General features: G+C 37.5%; 1 protein-coding gene across 1 annotated transcript; it reads left to right on the top strand.

Moving 5' to 3' along the window:
• The first annotated feature begins 8,458 nt into the window (after nucleotides 1–8,458).
• On the top strand, nucleotides 8,459–22,981 carry LOC145243576 (nuclear valosin-containing protein-like). The gene is made up of 9 exons (XM_080106556.1): nucleotides 8,459–8,639; nucleotides 10,691–10,764; nucleotides 12,598–12,647; nucleotides 14,039–14,141; nucleotides 15,212–15,296; nucleotides 16,849–17,373; nucleotides 18,130–18,214; nucleotides 18,742–18,806; nucleotides 22,307–22,981. The coding sequence occupies exons 1-9, from the start codon at nucleotides 8,559–8,561 to the stop codon at nucleotides 22,475–22,477; spliced, it is 1,239 nt and encodes a 412-aa protein (XP_079962682.1). The 5' UTR covers nucleotides 8,459–8,558; the 3' UTR covers nucleotides 22,478–22,981.
• Nucleotides 22,982–25,415: the final 2,434 nt, after the last annotated feature.

Raw genomic sequence — 25,415 nt, 5'->3', positions numbered from 1 at the left:
CACAAGATGTCTGTAAAATGTCAGACACTTCTTTATTGTTCTAACTTAAAACCGTGCGCTACTTTTGTGTGTGTTAAATAAACGTTTTAAAATAAGTTAAAACAACAAAAATGTGATCTAGGTACGTAGAAGAGTAACTTATCTTGCCTTTGGTAACATTCATTTTCTTATATATTTATTTGTTCACTACTTTTTCGTTTTGTTCTCTTGAATGCGAAATATTCGCCGTGGAATTTCCACGGGTCACGATTATTTCGTTTTATTAATCTTAAGTTTCATAGAATAAAAAGTTCAGACACAACTTTGTCGAGCGATTTATAATCGATTTCATTTAACTTCTGTTTGACCCCGGCACGTACGATCCTTTCTCTCCTTCCCCCACTCTCTCTCTCTCATCTTTAGCTTGGTGACAAGCGATATGCTTATGTGTGCGTGCGTGTGTGTGTGTGTGTGTGTATGTGTGTACATGCGTGCGTATGTGTGTTGTCGTATTCACCAAAATTTAAAAAAATAAAAACTTTTTTCCCCGACCGACCGGATTAGGGTTGTGAGGTGTGGTTAGAGTTCATGAAAATAAATGTTAGCAATAAAAACTTTTTAAAACCAAGTTAGAAAAAAGAAAACAATTTGCTTCCCCCACCAAATTATCATATATTGGAGCGTCTAAATTAAGATTCTACTTTTTTTTTTAGGCGATGTAATAAACCATATTTTAGAGTAGGGTGCCTCCTGTCTTTACTTTGGTTTGTATATTTTTCATGTAGCAAAAATGCTTCCGGGAGATCTTTTTAGGATTCTAAAGGTTTGCCTTTTTTTACACTTTTTATTATCTTCGAAAAATGTACACAAATGTAAACAAGCAGTTTACGATTTGAAAGGCATCGTTAAAATGATATTTTTCGCGAGTTCTTTCAACTGTATAGTTTTTATTTCGTCGTCTTCAAGTCCAATGTAAACAAGTTCTTGATGAGCCGTTCATCTTAAGTAATCCAATTTACCAAATTTACACTTCTAACGATTACTATGATATTGTCCATTGACCACTGTACACTCTTTAACCCCTCGAGTGGTCTCTGGGCCTTGATAGTCAGTGATTCCTTTGTAAAATAAAATAAAAACATTTCAATACTTTGATGGTGAATCTATAGTCAGACTATGCTAATTTTCCTTGCGATATTCGTTTTCAACATACCTGAACAAACTGAGGGTTTGCCCCTTTCATATGCCGCCTGTTCAAACATGGTCGCCAGTGATTTACATTTCAAAATATACGCATTAGTATCTCGAAATATACGCATTAGTATCTCGAAAACTATTTGTCTGTGCCTTGCGATATTCGTTTTCAGCATACCCGAACGATTTTAAAATAGACAGGCCGAATGTTAACGAACCACACACACACAAAAAGACACACACACACACACACACACACACGTAAACTCAGTGAAAGTGTCTACTGTCGATAAGGTAGTTGTAAATTAGATTACTGGCTCTTATGAGTTTTAGTCTAACCATCCTTTACAACTGTGATACAGTAGAACAGTCCGTCTCTGGACAATTAGCAGTGTATCGCATAACTCAATGACAGTGTCGAATGTTGACTAGCTAGTTGTAAGTTAGGTTACTGGCTCTGATGAGTTACACTCTAACCACCCTTAATAACTGTGATACAGCGGAACAGTCCGTTTTTGGACAAGTGGCGGTGATCGCATAACTCATTGAAAGTGCCGAATGTCTATTAGCTAGTTGAAACTTAGATTACTGGCTTTAATGAGTTTCAGTCTAACCACACTTAATAACTTTGATACAACGGAAGAGTCCGTCTGTTTCGCATAACTCATTGACAGTGTCGCGTGTCGATTAGCTAGTTGTAACTTCGTAGCCGAATGCCCCTTTAAGAAGAGACTTGAAGATAATAATTATTGTTATTTGTATTGTTATTCTTATCTCTCCTTCCCCCACTCTCTCTCTCTTCTTTAGCTTGGTGACAAGCCGCGTATGTGTGCGTGCGTGTGTGTGTGTATGTATGAGTGTACATGCGTTCGTATGTGTGTTGTCGTATTCACCAAAATTTAAAAAAATAAAAACGTTTTTCCCCGACCGGCCGGATTAGGGTTGTGAGGTGTGGTTAGAGTTCATGAAAATAAGTTGCCTCCTCTCCTTATTTTGGTTTGTATATTTTTCATGTTGCAAAAATGCTCCCGGGAGATCTTTTTAGGATTCTATAGGTTTGCTTTTGTTTACACTTTTTATTATCTTCGAAAAATGTAAAAAAATGTAAACAGGCAGTTTACGATTTGAAAGGCATCATTAAAATGATAGTTCTTTCAACTTTATATTTTTATTTCGTCGTCTTCAAGTCCAATGTAAATAAGTTCTTGATGAGCCGTTCCTCTTAAATAATCCAATTTACCAAATGTACACTTCTAACGATTACTATGATATTGTCCATTGACTACTGTACACACTTTAACCCTTATCCTCGAGTGGCCTCTGGGACTTGATAAGTAGTGATTCCTTTATATAAAAAAAAAATTTCACTACTTTGATGGTGAATCTATAGTCAGTCTGTGCTGATTTTCCTTGCGATATTCGTTTTCAGCATACCTGAACACACTGAGGGTTGGCCCCTTTCATATGCCGCCTGTTTAAACATGGTCGCCAGTGATTTACATTTCAAAATACACGCATTAATAAAACTAGCTCCAAAACTAGTAGTCTGTCTGTCTGTGCTAATTTTCCTTGCGATATTCGTTTTCAGCATATCTGAAAAACTGATGGTTGCCCCCGTTCATATATCACCTGTTCAAACATGCTCGCCAGTGATTTACATTTCAAAATACACGCATTAATAAAACTAGCTACAACAGTATTTGTCTGTGCTCATTTTCCCTGCGATATTCGTTTTCAGCATACCTGAACAAAAAGAGGGTTTGCCCCTTTCATATGCCGCCTGTTAAAACATGGTCGCCAGTGATTTACATTTCAAAATACACGCATAATTTAAACTAGTTCCAAAACTAGTAGTCTGTCTGTCTCTGCTAATTTTTATTGCGATATTCGTTTTCAGCATACCTGAAAAACTGATGGTTGCCCCCGTTCATATGTCGCCTGTTCAAACATGGTCGCCAAGGATTTGCATTTCAAAATACACGCATTAATAAAACTAGCTCCCAAAATAAACTCTGTCTGTGTGTGCTAATTTTCCTTGCGATATTCGTTTTCAGCATACCTGAAAAAACTGAGGGTTTGCCCCTTTCATATGCCGCCTGTTCAAACATGGTCGCCAGTGATTTACATTTCAAAATATACGCATTAGTATCTCGAAATATACGTATTAGTATCTCGAAAACTATTTGTCTGTGCCTTGCGATAGTCGTTTTCAGCATACCCGAACGATTTTATAATGGACAGTCCGAATGTTAACGAACCACACACACACAAAAAGACACACACACACACACACACACGTAAACTCAGTGAAAGTGTCTACTGTCGATAAGGTAGTTGTAAATTAGATTACTGGCTCTTATGAGTTTTAGTCTAACCATCCTTTACAACTGTGATACAGTAGAACAGTCCGTCTCTGGACAATTAGCAGTGTATCGCATAACTCAATGACAGTGTCGAATGTTGACTAGCTAGTTGTAAGTTAGGTTACTGGCTCTGATGAGTTACACTCTAACAACCCTTAATAACTGTGATACAGCGGAACAGTCCGTTTTTGGACAAGTGGCGGTGATCGCATAACTCATTGAAAGTGCCGAATGTCTATTAGCTAGTTGAAACTTAGATTACTGGCTTTAATGAGTTTCAGTCTAACCACACTTAATAACTTTGATACAGCGGAAGAGTCCGTCTGTTTCGCATAACTCATTGACAGTGTCGCGTGTCGATTAGCTAGTTGTAACTTCGTAGCCGAATGCCCCTTTAAGAAGAGACTTGAAGATAATAATTATTGTTATTTGTATTGTTATTCTTATCGTCCAGCCATGATGCACGTGCAGAAATCCATTTCCAACTCAACTGTGTTAAAAAAAACTTACTTCGAGACAAGAACGCCGACACTCGACTTCGAGACGAGTTTTCCCGGGACAAGTTTTCCGGGCACTGGTATAAGTGCTATGGATTCATCAGAGCACATCTCATTAAAGTACTTGTAAACAGGGATGCAACACTGAGGCGATGGGACAGACTTTGGAGATTGACCTATAGCACGGGGCCTATTAGATTAGATACTCTTTTTGTTTTTGTTTTTGTGCTCAACGATAAAAACCGACTTCTTCATTTGTGTTTGCTTCTCATTTTAACTTTTGCTCTAATAAGAGTTTCGCTAATGTGAAAAAGAAAACATGTTCGAACGTTTGCTGACATTTATTGGATGTGTTGCTACCAGTATTTTGCTTAATTTTCGAGTTTGGAGCGATTGTCGAGTCTCACAAGATGACTGTAAAATATCAGACACTTCTTTATTGTTCTAACTTAAAACTGTGCGCTACTTTTGTTTGTGTTAAATAAACGTTTTAAAATAAGTTAAAACAACATTTTCTCATATATTTATTTGTTCACTACTTTTTCGTTTTGTTCTTATTGAATGCGAAATATTCGCCGTGGAATTTCCACGGGTCACGATTATTTCGTTTTATTAATCTTAAGTTTCATAGAATAAAAAGTTCAGACACAACTTTGTCGAGCCATTTTTTAAAACTTACGTTTGACCCCGGCACGTGCAGTGCAGAGAACACGACCCTTTCTCTCCTTCCCCCACTTTCTCTCTTCTTTAGCTCGGTGACAAGCGAATGCTTATGTGTGCGTGCGTGTGTGCGTGCGTGTGTGTGTGTGTTTGCGTGCGTGCGTGCGACGTGCCAACGTCAAACGAAGTTTAAATTAAAATTCATTTCGTCGGTTTCAACAAAATTTTAAAAAAGTAAAAACTTTTTCCCGACCGGCCGGATTAGGGTTGTGAGGTGTGGTTAGAGTTCATGAAAATAAATGTTAGCAATAAAAACTTTTTAAAACCAAGTTAGAAAAAAGAACACAATTTGCTTCCCCACCAAATTATCGTATTATTGGAGGCCCCGATTCTTCTTTATTTTAAGCGATGTAATAAACCATATTTTTGAGTAGGTTTCCTCCTCTCTTTATTTTGGTTTGTATATTTTTTATGTTGCAAAAATGCTTCCGGGAGATCTTTTTAGGATTCTAAACGTTTACTTTTTTTTACACTTTTTATTATCTTCGAAAAATGTACACAAATGTAAACAAGCAGTTTACGAGTTGAAAGGCATCGTTAAAATATTTTTAGCGAGTTCATTAAATTTTATATTTTTATTTCGTCCTCTTCAAGTCCAATGTAAACAAGTTCTTGATAAGCCGTTCCTCTTAAGTAATCCAATTTACAAAATTTATACTTCTAACGATTACTATGATATTGTCCCATACTGCACACTCTTTAAACCCTCGAGTGGTCTCTGGGCCTTGATAAGTAGTGATTCCTTTGTAAAACAAAAAATATTTCAATACTTTGATGTGCTAGTTTTCCTTTTCATTTCAAAATGCACGCATTAATAAAACTGTCTTGAAAACTATTTGTCTGTGCTAACTTTCCTTGCGATATTCGTTTTCAGCATACCTGAACAAAGATAGGGTTGGCCCGTTTCATATGCCGCCTGTTCCAATATGGTCGCCAGTAATTTACATTTCAAAATACATGCATTAATAAAACTAGCTCGAAAACTATTTGTCTCTGCTAATTTTCCTTGCGATATTCGTTTTCAGCATACCTGAACAAACTGAGGGTTGGCCCCTTTCATATGCCGCCTGTTCAAACATGGGCGCCAGTGATCTACATTTCAAAATGCACGCATTAACTAAAACTAGCTCCAAAACTAGTAGTCTGTCTGTGCTAATTTTCCTTGCGATATTCGTTTTCAGCATACCTGAACAAACTGGATGCAACACTGAGGCGATGGGACAGACTTTGGAGATTGACCTATAGCACGGGGCCTATTAGATTAGATACTCTTTTTGTTTTTGTTTTTGTGCTCAACGATAAAAACCGACTTCTTCATTTGTTTTTGCTTCTCATTTTCGCTTTTGCTCTGATAAGCGTTTCGCTAATGTGAAAAAGAAAACATGTTCGTTTGCTGACATTTATTGGATGTGTTGCTACCAGTATTTTGCTTAATTTTCGAGTTTGGAGCGATTATCGAGTCTCACAAGATGACTGTAAAATGTCAGACACTTTCTTTATTGTTCTAACTTAAAACTGTGCGCTACTTTTGTTTGTGTTAAATAAACGTTTTAAAATAAGTTAAAACAACAAAAATGTGATCTAGGTAGGTAGAAGGGTAACTTATCTTGCCTTTGGTAACATTCATTTTCTTATATATTTATTTGTTCACTACTTTTTCGTTTTGTTCTTATTGAATGCGAAATATTCGCCGTGAAATTTCCACGGGTCACGATTATTTCGTTTTATTAATCTTAAGTTTCATAGAATAAAAAGTTCAGACACAACTTTGTGGAGCCATTTTTAATCGATTTCATTTAACTTCTGTTTGACCCCGGCACGTGCAGTGCAGAGAACACGATCCTTTTCTCTCCTTCCCCCACCTTCTCTCTTCTTTAGCTTGGTGACATGCGTGCTTATGTGTGCGTTTGTGTGTGTGTATGCGTGTGTGCGTGCGTGCGTTTCACCAAAATAGGGTGGCCTCTCCTCTCTTTATTTTGGTTTGTATATTTTTCATGTTGCAAAAATGCTCCCGGGAGATCTTTTTAGGATTCTGAAGGTTTGCTCTTTTTTTACACTTTTTAAACGCAAAAAATGTAAACAGGCAGTTTACGATTTGAAAGGCATCGTTAAAATCGTATTTTTCGCTAGTTCTTTCAACTTTATATTTTTACTTCGTCGTCTTCAAGTCCAATGTAAATAAGTTCTTGATGAGCCGTTCCTCTTAAGTAATCCAATTTACCAAATTGACACTTCTAACGATTACTATGATATTGTCCAATTGACTACTGTACACACTTTAACCCTTATCCTCTAGTTGCCTCTGGGGCTTGATAAGTAGTGATTCCTTTATAAAATAAAAAATATTTCAATACTATGATGGTGAATCTATAGTCAGTCTGTGCTAATTTTCTTTGCGATATTCGTTTTCAGCATACCTGAACAAACTGAGGGTTGGCCCCTTTCATATGCCACCTATTCAAACATGGTCGCCAGGGATTTACATTTCACAATACACGCATTAATAAAACTAGCTCCAAAACTAGTAGTCTGTCTATCTGTCTCTGCTAATTTTCCTTGCGATATTCGTTTTCAGCATACCTGAACAAACTGAGGGTTGGCCCCTTCCATATGCCGCCTGTTTAAACATGGTCGCCAGTGATTTACATTTCAAAATACACGCATTAATAAAACTAGCAACAAAACTATTTGTCTCTGCTAATTTTCCTTGCGATATTCGTTTTCAGCATACCTGAACGCTTTTAAAATCAACATTTCGAATGTTAACGTAACACACACACACACACACACACACACACACACACACGTAAACTCATTGATAGTGTCTACCGTCGATAAGCTAGTTGTAAATTAGATTACTCTCTGATGAGTTTTAGTCTAGCCACACTGTGATACAGCGGAACAGTCCGTCTGTTTGGCATAACTCAGTGAAAGTGTCGACTGTCGATTAACTAGTTGTAAATTCTTAAAGGAGAAGCCCCTTTAAGAAGAGACTTGAAGATAATAATTATTGTTATTATTTGTTGCTATTCTTATCGGCCAACCTGGGCCGTGCATTGTAAACAAAAATCCATTTCAAACTGAACTTTTTCAAAACTTAGTTCTTCTTCAAAGTGACAAGAATGCCGACACTCGACCGTATGTAGTGGTCGCTACATCAAAACAGCAAATTAGTGACGACCACTAGACCACCGATTCAAAGAGCTGGAACAAAGGAAGCAGGGAACAGAACACATGCAATAATAATATTTATAGAAAAGACTGAGACAAGTAACATCACGTCTGTGTGTGAGAGGGAGAGAAGTTGCAGAGAAAACTCTATGAGAAGCCAAGACCTGGAAGGGTGGACATTCTAAACATAGCAAATATCACAGCCTGATAGATAAAAGGCCACCAATATGGTCAAACTAATTGTCAAGGACGTATCATCGACTTGTATGAGCAACATCTACTTGAGTTGTGTGTAAGTTAGTTAACGAATTAAAACACAAATATTAATTCGTGATAAACCTGTTCTTTCGGCAGCCTGTAAGATCTCATACAGACAGAAGGAGTGAAGAGTTGTATCAGCTGTGCGTCGTATTTTGCAGTTGAGATGTTCTTGATTGTAGAATGTAGAGTGTTGGCAGTGTGGCATTGTTGCCTCTTGTTTTTTTTTTAAATCACAAATACACATAGGATGAAGACAATTTTTAATAAGGGACATAATCTCGGCTAACACCGTCAAAGGGAGATAATTTTGCTAAAACAACCTATTTGATTTTATTTATTTTTCTAAATTTATACGATCTTTTCCAAATTTAGGATGAGTTCAAAAAAGAAATCCGGTTCCAGCAAAGATTCTTTTTATTTAGCAGATGCCAAACTTATTCCACGGATTCGGCAGGTAAACAACGCCATTTTTTTTTTAAAAGAAAACATTTTTATTTTTTAAATTTTCTAATCGTTTCTCGCGATCACCAACTAAAAATGCGAACACGTGTTCTCTTGCACATGTTTCGACATTATCAATAAGGATGTTTTCTTTTGTGTATGAATTCATTTATAAATGAGAGTTCGTTCTTTTCTAGCATAGTGGCTCTTAAAAACAAAATAAAACCGCGGTGCTTTTATTTTGTTTTTTGTTTTTGTATATTCACAATGACACTTACTTAAAAAAAAAAAAAAAAAAAACACGGAAAAATCGGGAAACACTATTGGGACGGAATTTCGAAAATCATAATCCGGTACTAGTGCACTTGCTGATTGATCAGCACTATTTTTTAAAATCGTATTTCCAATTTTAATAAAAGTTTTATGATATGTTTTTTTTTTTTTATTCAATTGTAAGGTTAAATTATACAATAGGTACAAAATACCCTCCCCTCCCCATGTTAAGAATGGCTTTTTAAATAATAACGTTAATATTTCAGCACGGATCAATAAGTGCACTAGTACCCATAATCCTGAATTTCACATGAAAAGAATCGTATCTACGTATTCCTCGTATTTTTAAGATGATTATATCCAAAAATTACGAAAATCGATAAGGTAGAAAATTATTTATTAAAGAAAATAAACAATAGACTTTGATGAAAACGATCGTAAGACACAGGAGAGTTCAAAAGGGAGGTAATTTTCCGTTTTGTTTAAACAAGATAGCAGCAATTTTTCTCCTGCTAACACGATTAAAGTTTTTTTTTTAATAATTCAGTAATATTCAGGTAATTTCGACTGTATAATTTGGAAGGTGGTACCATTGTAACTTATTAGAATTGACAAGAAAATCAGTTGAGACCATTGTTTCTTTTTTTAAATCTGAAAACTCCATTTATCGACTACAAAATCTCGTGCCAATTCTGTAGAAGCACCGAAAGTCTATACAGAACGAAGATGTCATATTCCAAAAATCACTTAAACCGATCCATTAGTTTTTTTAAACTAAGAAAATCCAAATTTATGATTTTACTACTAAATTGTTATTGAACATAAGGCTGATAATGCTTATTAAGAGTCGACAGATCAAGTTTTTTTTTATTTAATTGTTTTAAGCAAAAACGAGGTAAATATACAGATACGCTACAACAGAACACAGACCACTCTAATTTGTTTTTATATAGGTAATTGAGGTCGCTGACAACGAATCTGATAGTCAAACTTGGGGCAAATTTACCGTTTGCATAGTATTAACCCCTGAACCCACGAACTACTTTCCACTATTTTGTAGCTTCCGTTTACGTTACGAGCGCGGTGTTCTGTTGTAGCGTATCTGGATATTTACCAAAAACAATATTACGTACTTAATTGTCATGGCGAAAAATTTTCGGCGAAAATAGTAATAATCCAAAAATGACGAAAAATCAATGAGTAGAAAGTTATTTATAGTTCTAAGCAATTAAAAAAAAATTGGGTAAAATTGCGTTTTTCGGTGCAAGTCTATAAATGATCCACAAGTAATCTTTTTTACTATAAAAATCTGAAAAAAAATCTTTATAATGTACGTACTTGTCACTGCATGAAGATGTCATATTCCAAAAATCACGTAAATCGATCAAGTATTTTTTTAATTTAAGAAAATCAAATATTATGCAACATTTTATCGAAGAAAAACTTCACTCCATCTTGTTTTTGAATGATACACTGCTAGCGACACCTATTGGGAATGTTTGGAATATAAGATCAGCAAGGGGCAGACAATCGACTTTCCACACTATAGAAAAAAAAAACTTGGAAAATTAAGACATTTATAAGTTTTTGAGGATGTTGAAAATGAAAATAACGTTTAAAATTCCAGCAAACGAGTAGTTTCCAAGATATGAAGAAATGTTAGTTTAAAGAAAGTGAGGGATCACTTTTCTATAATAATTTAACGTATAATGATCACTCACTTTATGGCCACCACTAGTAAATGTAAAGCCCTGAATATGATAATGATTTCTGTTTCTTTTGTTTCGACAGTATTTGTCTAGTCATGGAAGAAGCAAAAGTTTTAGTGTTGGCACGATGGCCAGAGATCTGCAGTCGTCATATGGGTAAGCGAAAATCAAACTTGAATTTTTTTTAATTTTTTTACCATACCAGCGTATTAGATTCATCCTTTTTTTAATTTTTTTTACATAGGAGTCACCACTTATCAAGGTCCAGAGGCCACTCGAGGATAAGGGTTAAAGAGTGCACATTATCAGAATCATAGTAATCGTCAGTAGTGGAGATTTGTTAAATTTGTTAACTTAAGTGGAACGGCTCATCAAGAACTTGTTTGCATTAGACTTGAAGATGGCCATAAATGATGACTCCCAAGTTAAAAAAACAAAAAAAAAACAAAGGAGGGGTGGGGGTGAATCTGTTACGCTGGTATGGTCATGTGGAATGTGTTCCAAGACCTTAGTGTTTTTCCTTTTTGAAAACTACCTCCGCAATTTCCGGGACTATACTCTTGTGGGAACAAGATGTTTTTTTTGATTGGAATTGTTTCATTGTACCATTGATTGGTTTGGCGTCTCAAATTATCTCTTGCAAAAAAAAAAAAATGCTTATTTTTGCTTGGTTGATTATCTCCCTTATGTAAAATTGTTCATGAACTCCTTTAGCGCCTCCTTTTAGGTGACGAGCTGCATGCCTAATCATTGAAGACGTCGCTTTAACATGACAGAAATTTAAGATTGAGATGTTGGCAAAGAATGCGTTTAGTCCTCTCCAATTGCAAAAACTTAGACACCAGGGTCGGAAAATGGGATTGAGAAGTCAGTGCTCCCGAAGAGGGGCACTCTGATCTGCAAAAAGAGTCTGGACAGCCCTGTCGGGATTCTCCGGTAAGAGCGCCTCGGTGATTAGCAATAAACCAGCCGTTTCTCAAAGAGAGAAGGCAAAGCTTGGAAGGGTGGACCTCCTAGAACTGCACAGAACTAAACTTCTACTGCAAAATCGTATCCGGAACCGTATCATTACAGGAATGGTCTAATCTCTGTTGGTTTTGGGGGCCCAGCATAAATCAGTTTAATATGGAGGCAATTCAGACCCTCTCTCAAAAAGGAGGGGCAGGGAGGCACTCTGGAGTAGGTAACTGCTGGGAAGACGGCCGAACAAAGACGTACTCTATTTTCATCGAAGCCTGACGTCATATGTCAGTAAAAATAGGTAAGATAGAAGGGGTCCATTTAATCATGGCCGCATATCTGAAATTGAAAATTGTGAACCTGTGTTGCTGTCGTTATTATTGGCTCACAAGGAGCCTTCACATAGTTTCTCCTTGAAAACAGCCTGCGCTGTTCCCTGAAAGCTGAGTGACAACATGTCAGCACTCTCCATCTCTTTTGATAAGATTTGCAAATAAATTTGCATTATCCCAACAGCTGCTTACCATCGATTTCTCGTTGGCAGCGGCTATTGGTCTTCACTGGAATTTGAGTAGCTTTAAGCCTCCTCAAGGTTCCAATCAACAGAAACCAGATCATTACAGGAATGGTATGATCTCTGTTAATTCTGGGGGCACAGGATAAACATCCCTAGCCGAGGTAAGGTGGAACATGGTCAGCAAGATGCGACAGAGATATTCTTGTTAAAGATTTCCAGCTTCTGCCGATCAGCCTCATTGACCCTCATGCGTCTTTCAAACTTTTCTATTCAAAGTCAATCTTTGCTATTCGCACAGATCACCCGCTAGTCGTTGTTAAAACCTTAGTTTCCGCTAAATCAGCCACGGTCATTGTCTCGCTACCATAGACGAAAATCAGCCAGATGACAGGTAATTTGTCGTTATGATTTTTCCGACGTTTATTGTTTTGATTCTAATATTTGTGGCCAAGCGAAATCGTAAAATGCAAAGTACCTAATTTATTTTTATTTATACATTTAATTTTTTTCAGAGATTATAACAGGAAAAAAAGGACTGCATTCTTGAAAAGTGTCGAAAGAGGTTAGTGGTACATTTCCATTTTCTTTTTCTATCAGGATACGAATTGCATTTTTTGTAAATCATTAAATTTTTTTTATTTTCATCAGGATACGAATTGCACGCACTTTTTGTAATTTGAGGTGTGTGTTGAGCAAAAAAAAAAAATAAAAAGTGGTGGTAGGTAGGCAGGCTTGAACCCGTGACGCGAAGGCGAAAAAGAAAGTCGAGGTGTGTGTAAGGGTGTTAATTGAGCCAAAAAAAAAAAATTGATATCAACCTAGAAATTTCTACGACTCAGCGCGGTACCTAAAGCACCTAACCTTCCGGTGATCTGGCAAGAACCGATGTGTCAACGTGATCTGTACACACGTGTATTTTTGTGAGAATATACTTTATTTCCTTATAATATATACTAATCCTTATTTAAGAAGCTCAGTGTAATTCCAAAAGGACATAATGTAAACATGTTATAAGGTATTTACAGCTTCTTTTCCAATTTTCGGATTTTTTTTCATGGATGAATTGTTGCTATTTCTTCTGATGAGTTAAGGGCAAAATAGATTCACTGATTGATATAATAATTAAGTGATTGATTTTGTGTTACGAAACACATACTCTCAAGAATTGCATAAGTCAACTTTTTCTTTTTTTTTTTTTTTTTTTTTTTTACAAGGTGGTCACCACTTATCAAGGCCCGGAAGCCACTCAGAGATAAGGGTTATTGCATGTACAGTACGTTAGTGTTGGAGATCTGATAAAGTGTCTTACTTAAGGGGGCAGTTCATCAGGAATTTGTTAACATTGGACTTGTAGACATCCAGGTTGTAGTCAGGTGGGAAACAGGCAACCGGAACAGAGTTCCACAGGTGTGCACTTCTAAGAAAGAAGCCTTGTTTATGGAATCTACGTTTTGATTTTGGCACAGATAAAGAGTGGGGCAAATTTTTGACAGTGGTTTCAGCTAGACGGGTGAGGGAGGGGGACCAAAGATTGGAGCTCAGACAAGCACCTGCCATGGTAGTAACGATAACACAAAGACAGGCTCGCAAGAAAGAGAAAAGGGCATCACCCAGTAGGCCACGGAGCCTATTTTGTACTCTGTCAAGGCAGGATAGGCTGTTTTTAGCAGCTCGTGCCCATGAAACTTTTGCTGTCCTGTTTATTATTTAATCGTTTACTTTACTAATCGTTTTCTTGTTACGAGTACTTTTACGGGTCTGTGTGTTTATCACCGTTCTTCCATATACGGGCGTGGGTGTGTCTGCATGCTCTTGCGTGCAGTTCACTGTTATATGTGTGTGTGTGTGTGTGTGTCAACATTTTTTAGCTTTTCTATTTATCTACCACTTACCTAACTTTATGAATATAGAATTATCTACTTTTTTAAATTTGTTTTGAATTCTATTGCGTAGCCTACGAAATCATTTGTAAGGATGAACCATCTTCGGAAGAGGCGGATGATTTTACGAGTCAGTTGGAAAAGAAGCACATTGCTAGTAAGAAGAGTGGTTTCCGGTAAGTATTACTGGTTATTGATTGATTATTACTGATTATTGATTATTTTAATAAAATAACTCTTTAACACTAGCGGGACCTGTAGAAATTCCACAGGGGACTGCTTCATATCTAATATATTGATGTTGGCATTCTGTAGATGTTCAGCGTGAATGGAGACGCCCTGATATTATTGTAGCTCTTTTGTTAAAACTGCAAAAGTGTTTATACATCGGGATTAGTGGCGCCAACTAGTTAAAAGTACTCTTTTGGCAAGCATGCATATAAAGAGCACTTTTTTTTTTAGTTGGTGCAATTACCCCTGGATTTGGTGCAATTACTCCGAAGTACGGTATGTAAATAACAAAGCGCTGTTTGCAATCTGTTTACATTGGACTTGCAATTTGTCATTTTGCAGAGGGAGGCAACTCTCGTTTACTAAGAGATTCGTTTACGTTTTCATTAAATTTTTGAGCGAGCAGCTATGGAACGTCGCAGACTGAGACACCAACGAGCGGCGACCACTCATCATCCAAACTCAAATCCTGTCTTCCCGTGCTCTATCTGTGTAAAGCAGTGTAGACGACGCATCGGGCTTCACAGTCATCAACGGAGACATAGAGTCAATTTTAAAAAAAAAATGGAGACATCGTCATCCACATGGATGGTTGGTTGTTTTTGTTTTACGGCATATCAACGTTTTTCAGGTTATTTAATGCCGAATCTAGTTATTTTGAGGAACGATTATTTAATGGAGTATATTTGTTTTTTAAGTCGGATTCTATTTAACTCATAGTTAGGACCCTAACAGGGTCAGAGTGGACCTGGGAGCAATGGCAATTAAAGGGTGGTTCCACACTCCCCAAGGCCCGCAAGGTGGGGGCCTCACCATCAGATATAGTTTTAGGTCATATCCAGGACCCCAGATGGATGGACTATCATAACTAACTAGCTAGCTTGTCCAATCAAATAACGACACTTTGTTACTGCAATACGATCAGGGGAAAAAAAACGTTATCTAAATATCTATCCAGTTATGTGTGAACTTGAAATTCTGATCTGATGTTTGGTTTTCCGTCTTCCTTCTCCAGATACAGTGAGGATTGCATCGATGCCGAAAGCGACACAACGGAGAAAAGCTTTTCCTCTGACAACGCTGATTACGTCATGTACAAGGTATTCACATTTTAACATCGACATTTCTTTTTGCGTTAACATTTCTTTATTGACTACGTGTATGTCTATGCAGTAGAACCTCGGGATACGGTGGCCCTAGGATACGTTGTTTTTTAGTTTACGATGTGGAATACAATGTTTTTCAAGCCCCTAGTTACGGTATTTGCCCCGCCTTACAGTGTTATTTATAATGTTATTTGATTATATACATGTGTATTATATATTGTACTGTATTTTGTGTTGTAATTTTTGATATGTACTTTTTTTTAGCCTCCACCATACGGCGATTTCACCTTACGATTCCAACCCGCGAACAGATTAATGCCATATTCTGGGGTTCTACTATATATATATATACATATATATATATATATATATATATATATATATATATATACACACACACACAGACATACATACATACATGTTGCCAGCATTGTATAATTGAAGAAACATATTTTCACATATATATATTACTAGCAAAAGTACCCGTCGTTGACTGGGTTCAAAAACAGCCTACAGAAAATGGACTCTGATTTATGAAAGTATGATAGGTTATCAAAAGGAAGGGTTGTAATGAGATAGCTTCGAATTTGGGGGTATCAAAACCAAAGCAAAATATGATGAAAGTAAACATAAAATAGATAAACCCCATAATTTGTTATACCATACCTGTTCACACTGAAACACTTATCACAATATTCTGTGGATCTATATTAAAAAACCTTGTTAAACTTTGTGACATATTTCCATTCTATGGAGGTCAAGCGCAAACGAACACCCCATAATTTTATTATACCATATTTCTTCAAACTGAAACATAATTATCAAAGTATACTTACGCAGATAGATATGAAAAGTCTTTATTAAAGTTTGTGCCTATTTCCATTCTATGGAGGCGAGGCGCGAACGCAGACCCTACAATTTTATTATACCATCCCTATTTAAGTTAAAACATACTTATCAAAGTATTATTATGTACATCTATATCAAAAACACTTGTAAACGTTTTTTTTTTACTTTGTAAATTTTTTATTTCCATACTTTGTGGACCAGGCGCGTATGCAGACCCCACAATTTTAATGAATCATCATTATGCCAGATCAAACATACCCATTCCTGTGTCTCGATACATCATTATATGTGATCAGTTTTCTATAATAGTCAACCATATAGGAGCCTATTCGTGACCAGACACAACACAGACGTTCAGGTTTATATTATATTATATATATATATGGAAATTTCTCCTTTTATATATACCAATCCTTTAATTTATGAAGCTCAATGTAATTACAGAGCATATAACAAATAAATGACAAAAGTCTATATTCCAAATTTTAAGATGTTCACCATCTTACCATTTATTAATGCTTTATTCTGGAGTTCTACTCTATATATATATACGTATATGTATGTCTGTGAATATATATATATATATATATATATAAATTATTTACTATAATAATTTTTTCCTGAGTTTTTATTTTTAATTTAAAATTTTTTTTTTATTTCTCATTTGCTATTCCTAACGTTTTCGTATTTTCCGCAGGACACAAACGCAATGAACAACTTCATGACCTCCATCTACCAGAATAACAAAAAGACGGAAAAATCCAGCAACGTCATGGAAGTACCAAATGAAACAAACGTTTCAAAACCGACATTACCAACCTCCACGCCTTGCAAGCGGGTTTCGTCTCCGGCCCCATCTCCGACCCTGTCGGTCCCTTCTGCTCTCACTGGCATGTCTAGTTCCTCGAAGACACCATCCCATCCACCCAGCCCTCATCACAAACCGTCTCTCACCCCTTTGTCCACACCAGTCGCCTCTTCCACTCCTTACATAATGAACCACTCTCCCATACATATGGCTTCTAACAACAAAAAATCCAATACTAATCGTTCTTATTTGGCAGATGATGTAAATTTGACCAAAAACAAAATGGTGGATGGAAATCGACTGAAAGCTTACGATTCCAAAAGGTTCTCAGCTCATGATGTAACCCCAACTCAACCGAATGAGAGGAGAAAGAATGCGACATCAGAAGTTGTCTCTGCCGTGAAGGCGTCCAAGGTTGGTATAATGTTCGGATTTCTATTACTTTGATCTTATAGTTTCGTATACATTCATGTCATGATTGTTGAGTTCCTTTGACCTCATCCCCCTACCGTCGATATCTCACTAATCGTAATTTTGCACGTGTCGCTTTCATGCAAATTATTATGATTGATAAGTATTGAAAATATTTGAGGATTTTGCTTCTGTTTCTGAATTTTTGAGATGAGGATTTGTTTTTAATATTATTTGGATTCTTTGGACTGCTGTTCTCATCTTGAATGTTATGGTTTATATAATCTCTAACCTTCACGTATGTCTTGTCGGATTCTGTAATCTTTTTGTCGAACCCTGGGAATCTTTCTATCGAACTCTGGGAATCTTTCTGTCAAACTCTGGGAATCTTTTTGTCAAACTCTGGGAATCTATCTGTTTAACACTACATTCAGATTCAAGTTTCTTAACAACAGCATCAGTGACAGTTGTTGCTGGTATGTATCGGACGACTTTTAGAAATTAACTTTGAAAATAACCTATCTCTGGCCAGGTCTTAATTTATCCATCTTTCTTAATTGATCCGTTTGCACTTAATGATCACAACTTGGATTTTTTTAAAATTTTGCACAAACATTAGTCATGGTAAAAGTAAATTTTTCACTTGTGAAAGGGGGACCCCACATGCTCAGCTTGTTAATTCTTATCCTTCAGGTTAGAGACAAGTGGTGAACTCCAATTAAAAACAAAGCCACTAATACTGCTTATTTATTTTTTTAGGATGCAGATATTCCATCATCAAAAAGACCGAGATTGTCAGAACGTTCACGGCAAGAACAACCAGATAAAAATACACAAAGCAAAGGTAGGTTTTAAGATTAACTCTTAATAAAACTCTTTAGAGTAACTTTCAATTTGCATCTTAAAACGGTACACTTATATCCAGTCTATTGCTAAGGTCGTTGAACAAATGATTGGATCATTTTATCGCTCCAGAAAGCACCCAACTCCAGATACAAGCCTATATCTAAAATTTCAAGTGTGTAGACCCCAAATTGTCGAAGGAGTTTGGTAGGGTTGTCAACAGTCAAATTGTTGAACTTTGACCCCCTTAACAGCTTAATTTCTGGCCCAAAACCAATCACATAGATTTTCCCAAATCTCAGTACCCTGTATATCAAATTTCGAGTCTGTAGACTAAAAATTGACAGAGTTATTGCGTAGGGAAATGTACACAGACACGTTCACTTTTATAGATATATAGATTTGGCTTGTGTAAATTACATGATAAAATATTTGCTCTACTAATAAGAATTTTAGTATTGAACACTATCGGAAATATCTCTACTTTATTATTGAGTTTTAATTTATGTTATTTTTGTCTTTTTTTAGAGTTTGGATTTCAGATTTCAAGTACAACTTTTGCTGATGTTGGAGGTAATGAACAGTGTTTATTGGTACGTAATTATTTTACTTATTTCCATCTTTGTAGCTGCTTATATATATATCTGACTTTTTCTCCTTTGATCTTGAGCAAATGGTACAATGGGGAAAGCGGTGGCTGGTTACTTTTAATACATCTAAAACCAAACTTCTATCTTTACATCATCAACACTCTGATCCCTATCTGGCATCAATTGAAATGAATGGCTCTCGTCTTGGGGAGGCTCCATGTTTTAACAAACTTCTAGGCTTGACCTTTACTCCTGATCTGAAATGGAACACATGCATCAAATCCATTGCCAAGGCCACTGGAAAAATGGTAGGATCCTTCTACCGCTCTAGTAGATATCTCACTCCTGATGCAATTCTCTACCTATATAAAAGCCAGGTACGGCCAACGATGGAGTATTATTGCAACATCTTTTTTTTTTTTTCTTTTTTTATTTTTTTTTTTTTATTCAATTTTCACTCCAAACAAGGCACAGTGCCACTTTGAAGCAGGGGGCTACTATTAGGGACTTAATTAGCTGGGTCATTATGAAGGGAGAAGAGTAGAAAGATGTTTGTTAACATTACACTTGAACTTCTGCATATCATTGCAGTTGGAAAAGCAGAATCCCGGAAGGGAGTTCCAAAGACCAGCAGTTCTGGGGAAGAAACTATTGGAGTAAAAGGCTTTCTTGCACCTAGGGATCTCTACTGTAAAGGGATGAGACTTAGTAGCTTGTCGGGTTTGTCGGGGGTAGTTACGTCGGGGAGGTACAAGTGTTTGCAGTTCGTCAGAGCATTCACCATTAAAGTATTTGTAGAACAGGCAGAGGGATGCCACAGTTTGTCGATGGGACAGAGGCTGAAGCCTAGATGACAGTTCAGGACCTATCAGGTTGTCGACTCTCTTTTGAACCCTGTCCAGGAGCGAGAGACAAGCAGCAGATGCACCAGCCCAGATGTGACAACAGTACTCCATACATGGGCGAATGGTTGCCTTATAGAGGTATAGGATACTGTCAGGCATAAGTAGTTTTCTAGCACGGTAGAGGGAGCCAACCTTCCTTGCAGCAGCCTTGGCAATGCTCTCAATGTATCTATTCCAGTTCATATTCCCTGTAAACGTTAGGCCGAGGAGTTTAAAAGAAGTACTTTCAGGCAATGTGTTCTTGGCCATTGCTATTGGTGGTAGAGAAGGTTTCTTGTAGTTATTGAAGGAAACAAGCTTAGTCTTAGCAGCATTGAATGTGACCAACCATTTTTGTCCCTATTCCACTACGGATTGGAGGTCATCCTCTAGTGTTTCTGCCATTTCCTTGGATATGTGTTCATTTGTTATAGAGAGTGGTGTCATCGGCAAATATACCCATCTCGAAAACAATTTTATCAGGGAGGTCATTTATGAATATCAGGAATAATAGAGGTCCAAGGATAGACCCCTGAGGTACTCCCGCATTTATGTCATATTGTTTGGATGTACGACCGTCGAGGACAACTTTGATTTTTCTATTACTTAAGGATTTAATTACTTTATGAATTCTTCCAGTGATTCCATATGATCTAATTTTCCTTAGGAGACCATCATGCCATACCCTGTCAAAAGCCTTAGATATATCGAGGGCTACCGCTCTACCCTCCCCTGTTTTATCCAATGAACGGTATATACGTTCAGAAACTACAGTTAAGATATCTGCTGTTGAACGGGCTTGCCTGAATCCATATTGTTTGTCAGTCAGGAGTTTAGCAGCTGTTAGGTGCTGGACTAGGGCTTGATTAACTAAGGACTCAAATATTTTGGCGAAAAGCGGGAGGAGGCTAATGGGGCGAGAATTTAGTGGGTCAGTTCTTTCACCAGAATTCTTGAAGACTGGTACTACAGAGGCGGTTTTCCAGCAGTCGGGAAAACAAGATTCGTTAAGGCATTTATTGTAAAGTTTGGAGAGAACTGGAGCAACCACGGCAGAGCATTTTTTTAATAGCACAGCCGGGATGAGATCTGGTCCACATGCTTTTGAGGTGTCTAGGTTTTTTATAATAGCATGTACCTGAGAAGGGGTGATTTTCAAATCGTCTAGTGTGGCGTCTGTTCGCAGAGGAAAATCAGGGAGTGAGTGGTGTACCGAGTTCAGTGTGGAGTTTGAGGCAAACCGACTGGCAAGCAGATTAGCCTTGTCAGTTGCCGTGCAAGCAACCTCATGATTGTTTGTTAATGGGGGAATAGTTGACTGCCCATTATTAACTACGCTTAACGATGCGCTTTCTGGTGGTTTCAGAGTAATCTGTCTTAGCTGTCTCTATCATTCTCTTACAATTATTTCTAGCTTCTATAAACTTCTGTTTGTTTGAGCTGGACTTATGTCAGTTGAATCTGCGGAACGCATGCTGCCTTTGACATATGGCAGCTGCACAAGCAGAAGTAAACCATTGGGGAGAGTGGGGCTTGCTATAGAATTTCCGTGCGGGAACATGTGTTTCAATAGCAGTTTTGAACCATTCAGTGGTCTCATTTGCACACTGTTTCGCTGGAAGAGTAAAGATATTTTGCCATGGGGCATCTCTGATGAGCTCCCTGATGGCTTCCCAATCAGCCTTTTTGTAATACCTCGTTGTTTTGAGTAGTGGGTCTTCAGTTTTAGGGTGAGAATTTAGGCTGATTTTTACCATTATCACAGCGTGATCAGCATTTCTGAGTGGGCTGTGGGCATTTGTTATACAGTCATTGGGAACCGTTGTCAGAAAGAGATCTAGAAGTGAGGCATGTTGATCGTGCTGGCCTGGGAAACGTGTTGGAAATGTAACCAACTGAGATAGGGAATGGGATAAAGAGAAGCTATGAGTTGCGCTACCAGCTATGTCTGTGTGATGTGAGAATCCTAGCCAGTTACTGTGGTGGACATTGAAGTCACCAAATACATGTATTTGTGCGCTAGTATCGAGGGAGAGTGCTATATCTATGCTGTCTGAGACTTTGTTTATTAGGGTACAGTCTTGGTTTGAGGGAGAGCGGTAGAGAAAATACAAGTAGCTAATATTGTGTTGCATATTTAGTCTGAAGCACATAAAGGCCTGGTCCTCTGATTCTAGTTTTATTTCTCTAGTCAGGGGGAGGGTGTTACGAATATAGACTCCAAGTCCATGCATATGTCTGTCCGAGTCCTTACGGTAGAGTGGGAGATAACCAGGCATGTTAAAGTGGTTAGAGGGAATGGAGGAGTGAAGGTTAGTTTCACTTAATGCTAAGATATCCGGGGTGTTTACAAGGAGAAATGACTCAACATCATCTAAGTTAGTTCTAAGCCCGCGGATATTAGTAAATGCAAGCCTCAAGGGAGGAGGCAGGAGATGCTAGAAAAACCTTATCATGCCTTGACAGAGTTTAAAACAGACTTCGTAATCTAGTGGTGGATGCCCTTTTCTCTTTTAAACGTTTTATTTGTAACACAACTTGTTCCCAGGTAACATCGGACCTATACAACTAAATATAATAAGATATGTTTTTTTTTTTTTGTTATTTTCATCTTTCTAGGATATATGCAAAATTCTGGTCCACATGAAACATCCAGAGATCCATCGTCAGCTGGGTGTCACTCCTCCACGAGGTCTTTTACTCCATGGACCTCCAGGCTGCGGAAAGACGTTACTGGCTAATGCCATTGCAGGGGTAAAAAAAAAAAAAATCACAATCTTTGTTTTTTAAATTTTTTTAACAGGCAGGAACATTTCCAGCGATCACCACTTTGAAACATCTCTGCCTTATTAAAAACGCGTAGGAACACGATGTTGTGAATGTGACCACACGCATGCATAAAAGCAAAGGAACTATGTTTACACTCCGTCGCGCTCGAATACGGTGATCAGTCCCGAAGAAGCAGGCAGGCACTATAAAGACATTTACCTGCCAATACCAGACCACTTTCTCTTCAAATTTTCAAGTGCAGCACGTCATCATGAGACATTAATACACCCAGCATGGTTTTACGTGGGTCGCAAATTTGGAGTCGGCTTTCAGCTGTCATGTTTGCTGAATCTTCTAGATAGTTTTTATTTTTCGATAATTGTTGAGCATTTGTGCATTTTAGATCTGGAGGACACTTTTTTTCTTGACTGGATAGAGGTCCTAATAGCGAGTTACTATCCAGTCATGGCTGATGGAACAAGAACATGCTACCCCTATGAAGTAAATAAAGGGTTCCACTTGAAATTATGTCCAAATTCCTGAGTTCGACAGAAACATTCCCGAGTTTGACAAGATACACCTAAAGAAGGTCGGAGGTTACATCGACTGAAACGTGAAAATCACACTCAAGATGAATCTAAATAATACGAGCTGATTTTATGTTCTCTCCTTCTGCAAACCAGGTGCTTTGCCTGGGTTGATCTGGTCAATATAAGATCTTTTTCTTGTCGACAAATCATCCAATTCCATGATCTTTTTGTGGCCATCAATGACAGATTCATCTACTTCTGAAGAATTGATCTATGAAATGTTTATGCCATTGTTTCATAATATCTAACCAGTACTCCTGATCAGTGCTGAAGAATCCTTTGATTTACGACAACAGAAGCAGACGACGGACCAAACACCGACCTTTTTTTTTTTTTTTTTTTTTTACACAGTGATCACCACTTATCAAGGCCCGGAAGCCACTCAGGGATAAGGGTTATTGCAAGTACATTACGTTAGTGAGGAGATTTGCTGAAATGTTTACTTAAGGGGGCGGTTCATTAGGAATTTGTTAATATTGGACTTGAGGACATCCAAGTTGTAGTCCGGAGGGAAGCAGGCAGACGGAACAGAGTTCCACAGGCGTGCAGTTCTAAGAAAGAAGCTTTGTTCATGGAATCTGCGTTTTGATTTAGGCACAGATATAGAGTGGGGGAAATTTTTCACAGTGGATTCAGCTAGACGGGTGTTTTTCGTGAAAGATTGGCGAGGGGGGACCAGAGATTGGAGTTCAGACGAGCATCTGCCATGGAAATAATGATAAAACAAGGACAGGCTCGCAACGTCTCTTCTGTGGGAGAGAGGTTGCAGGGTAGAGAAAAGGACATCCCCCACTAAGCCACGAAGTCTATTTTGTACTCTGTCAAGGCAGGATAGGCTGTTCTTAGCAGCTCCTGCCCAGATATGCAAAAGAGTTTCTTCGAGTTGTGTTGAGTGGCTACATCTTGAATTTCAGCTGAGAGTACTGCTGCCACATCTGGGCAGGAGCTGCTAAAAACAGCCTATCCTGCCTTGACAAAGTACAAAATAGACTTCGTGGCTTAGTGGGGGATGCCCTTTTCTCTTCCCTGCATCCTCTCTACCACAGAAGAGATGTTGTGAGCCTGTCTTTGTTTTATTGTTATTTCCATGGCAAGTGCTTGTCTGAGCTCCAATCTCTGGTTCCCCCCCCCCTCGCCAATCTTTCATGAGAAACACCCGTCTAGCTGAAACCACTGTCATATTAATTTTCCTCACTCTTTATCTGTGCCTAACTCAAAACGTAGATTCCATGAACAAAGCTTCTTTCTTAGAAGTGCACGCCTGTGGAACTCTCTTCTATTTGCCTGTTTCCCACCTGACTACAACTTGGATGCCTACAAGTCCAACATAAACAAATTCCTGATGAACCGGCCCTTTAAGCAGGACACTTTATCAAATCTCCAATACTAACGATTACTACGATACTATCCCATTGATTACTGTACACGCAATAACCCTTATCCCCAAGTGGCTTCCGGGCCTTGATAAGTGGTGACCTCCATGTAAAAATAAAAAATAAAAATAATTCCATCTTTTCTCTCACTCTATAGATTTTGCGTGACGAAATTAAAAAAATCCAAAATTTATTAATAGTCTGGTAGCCTTTATAAGACTAAATAAATTCATTTGGTCCTGTACATTTCCATGTATATTTTAACGTTTGTTTTAACGATTAAGTGAGGAATGAATTAATTCTTTTTTCATAAGCAATATAATGCTCCTGATCTTGAGTTAAGCATATTGGGAAGTGATACACGATTTACCATTTGCATATTAAGCGGTGCTCTTTGTGTAAACAAATTGAGCTTAGGTATTTGGACAATGTCAAAACATTGTTAATTCACTGCCCACATAGTAGCAGCCATATATATATGTATATATACTTATATATATCACTGCCCGCAGAGCAGCAGCTGTATAGTGCAATGTTAGAAGCTCCGACTGTCATTTAGGTGATCGGGTTTCGATCCTGGCTTGAGGTAGTTGCTTGTCTAGCCACACTGATGAGCTGTGAAATAGCGAAACAGTACTATGACTATATATATTTTAACCCTTGGCCTACGATGGTATTTTTACACACATTGCCTACGATGGGTGTAAATTTTTTCACATCGCACAAAATCAAGACTAGGGTCTTTGAAAAATAAATTAGCCATCTAACAATGGTAAATAATTATCCATCTAACAGTGGTAAATAATTAATTAGCCATCTAACAATGATAAATAAATAATTAGTCATCTAACAAAAATGGCTAATTAATTATTTATCATTGTTAGATGACTAATTATTTTTTTATCAAACAGTGATAAATAATTGATTAGCCATTTAAAAATGTTGAGCCGCCTTCAGTTTTTTTTTTTTTTTTTTTTTTTTTTTTTTTTTTTTTAC

Source organism: Euprymna scolopes, chromosome 22 (genome assembly GCF_053919585.1).
Source record: "Euprymna scolopes isolate OS-2025 chromosome 22, ASM5391958v1, whole genome shotgun sequence".
NCBI classification, from domain to species: Eukaryota; Metazoa; Mollusca; class Cephalopoda; order Sepiida; family Sepiolidae; genus Euprymna; species Euprymna scolopes.
This window is presented reverse-complemented; position numbering and strand designations above follow the sequence as displayed.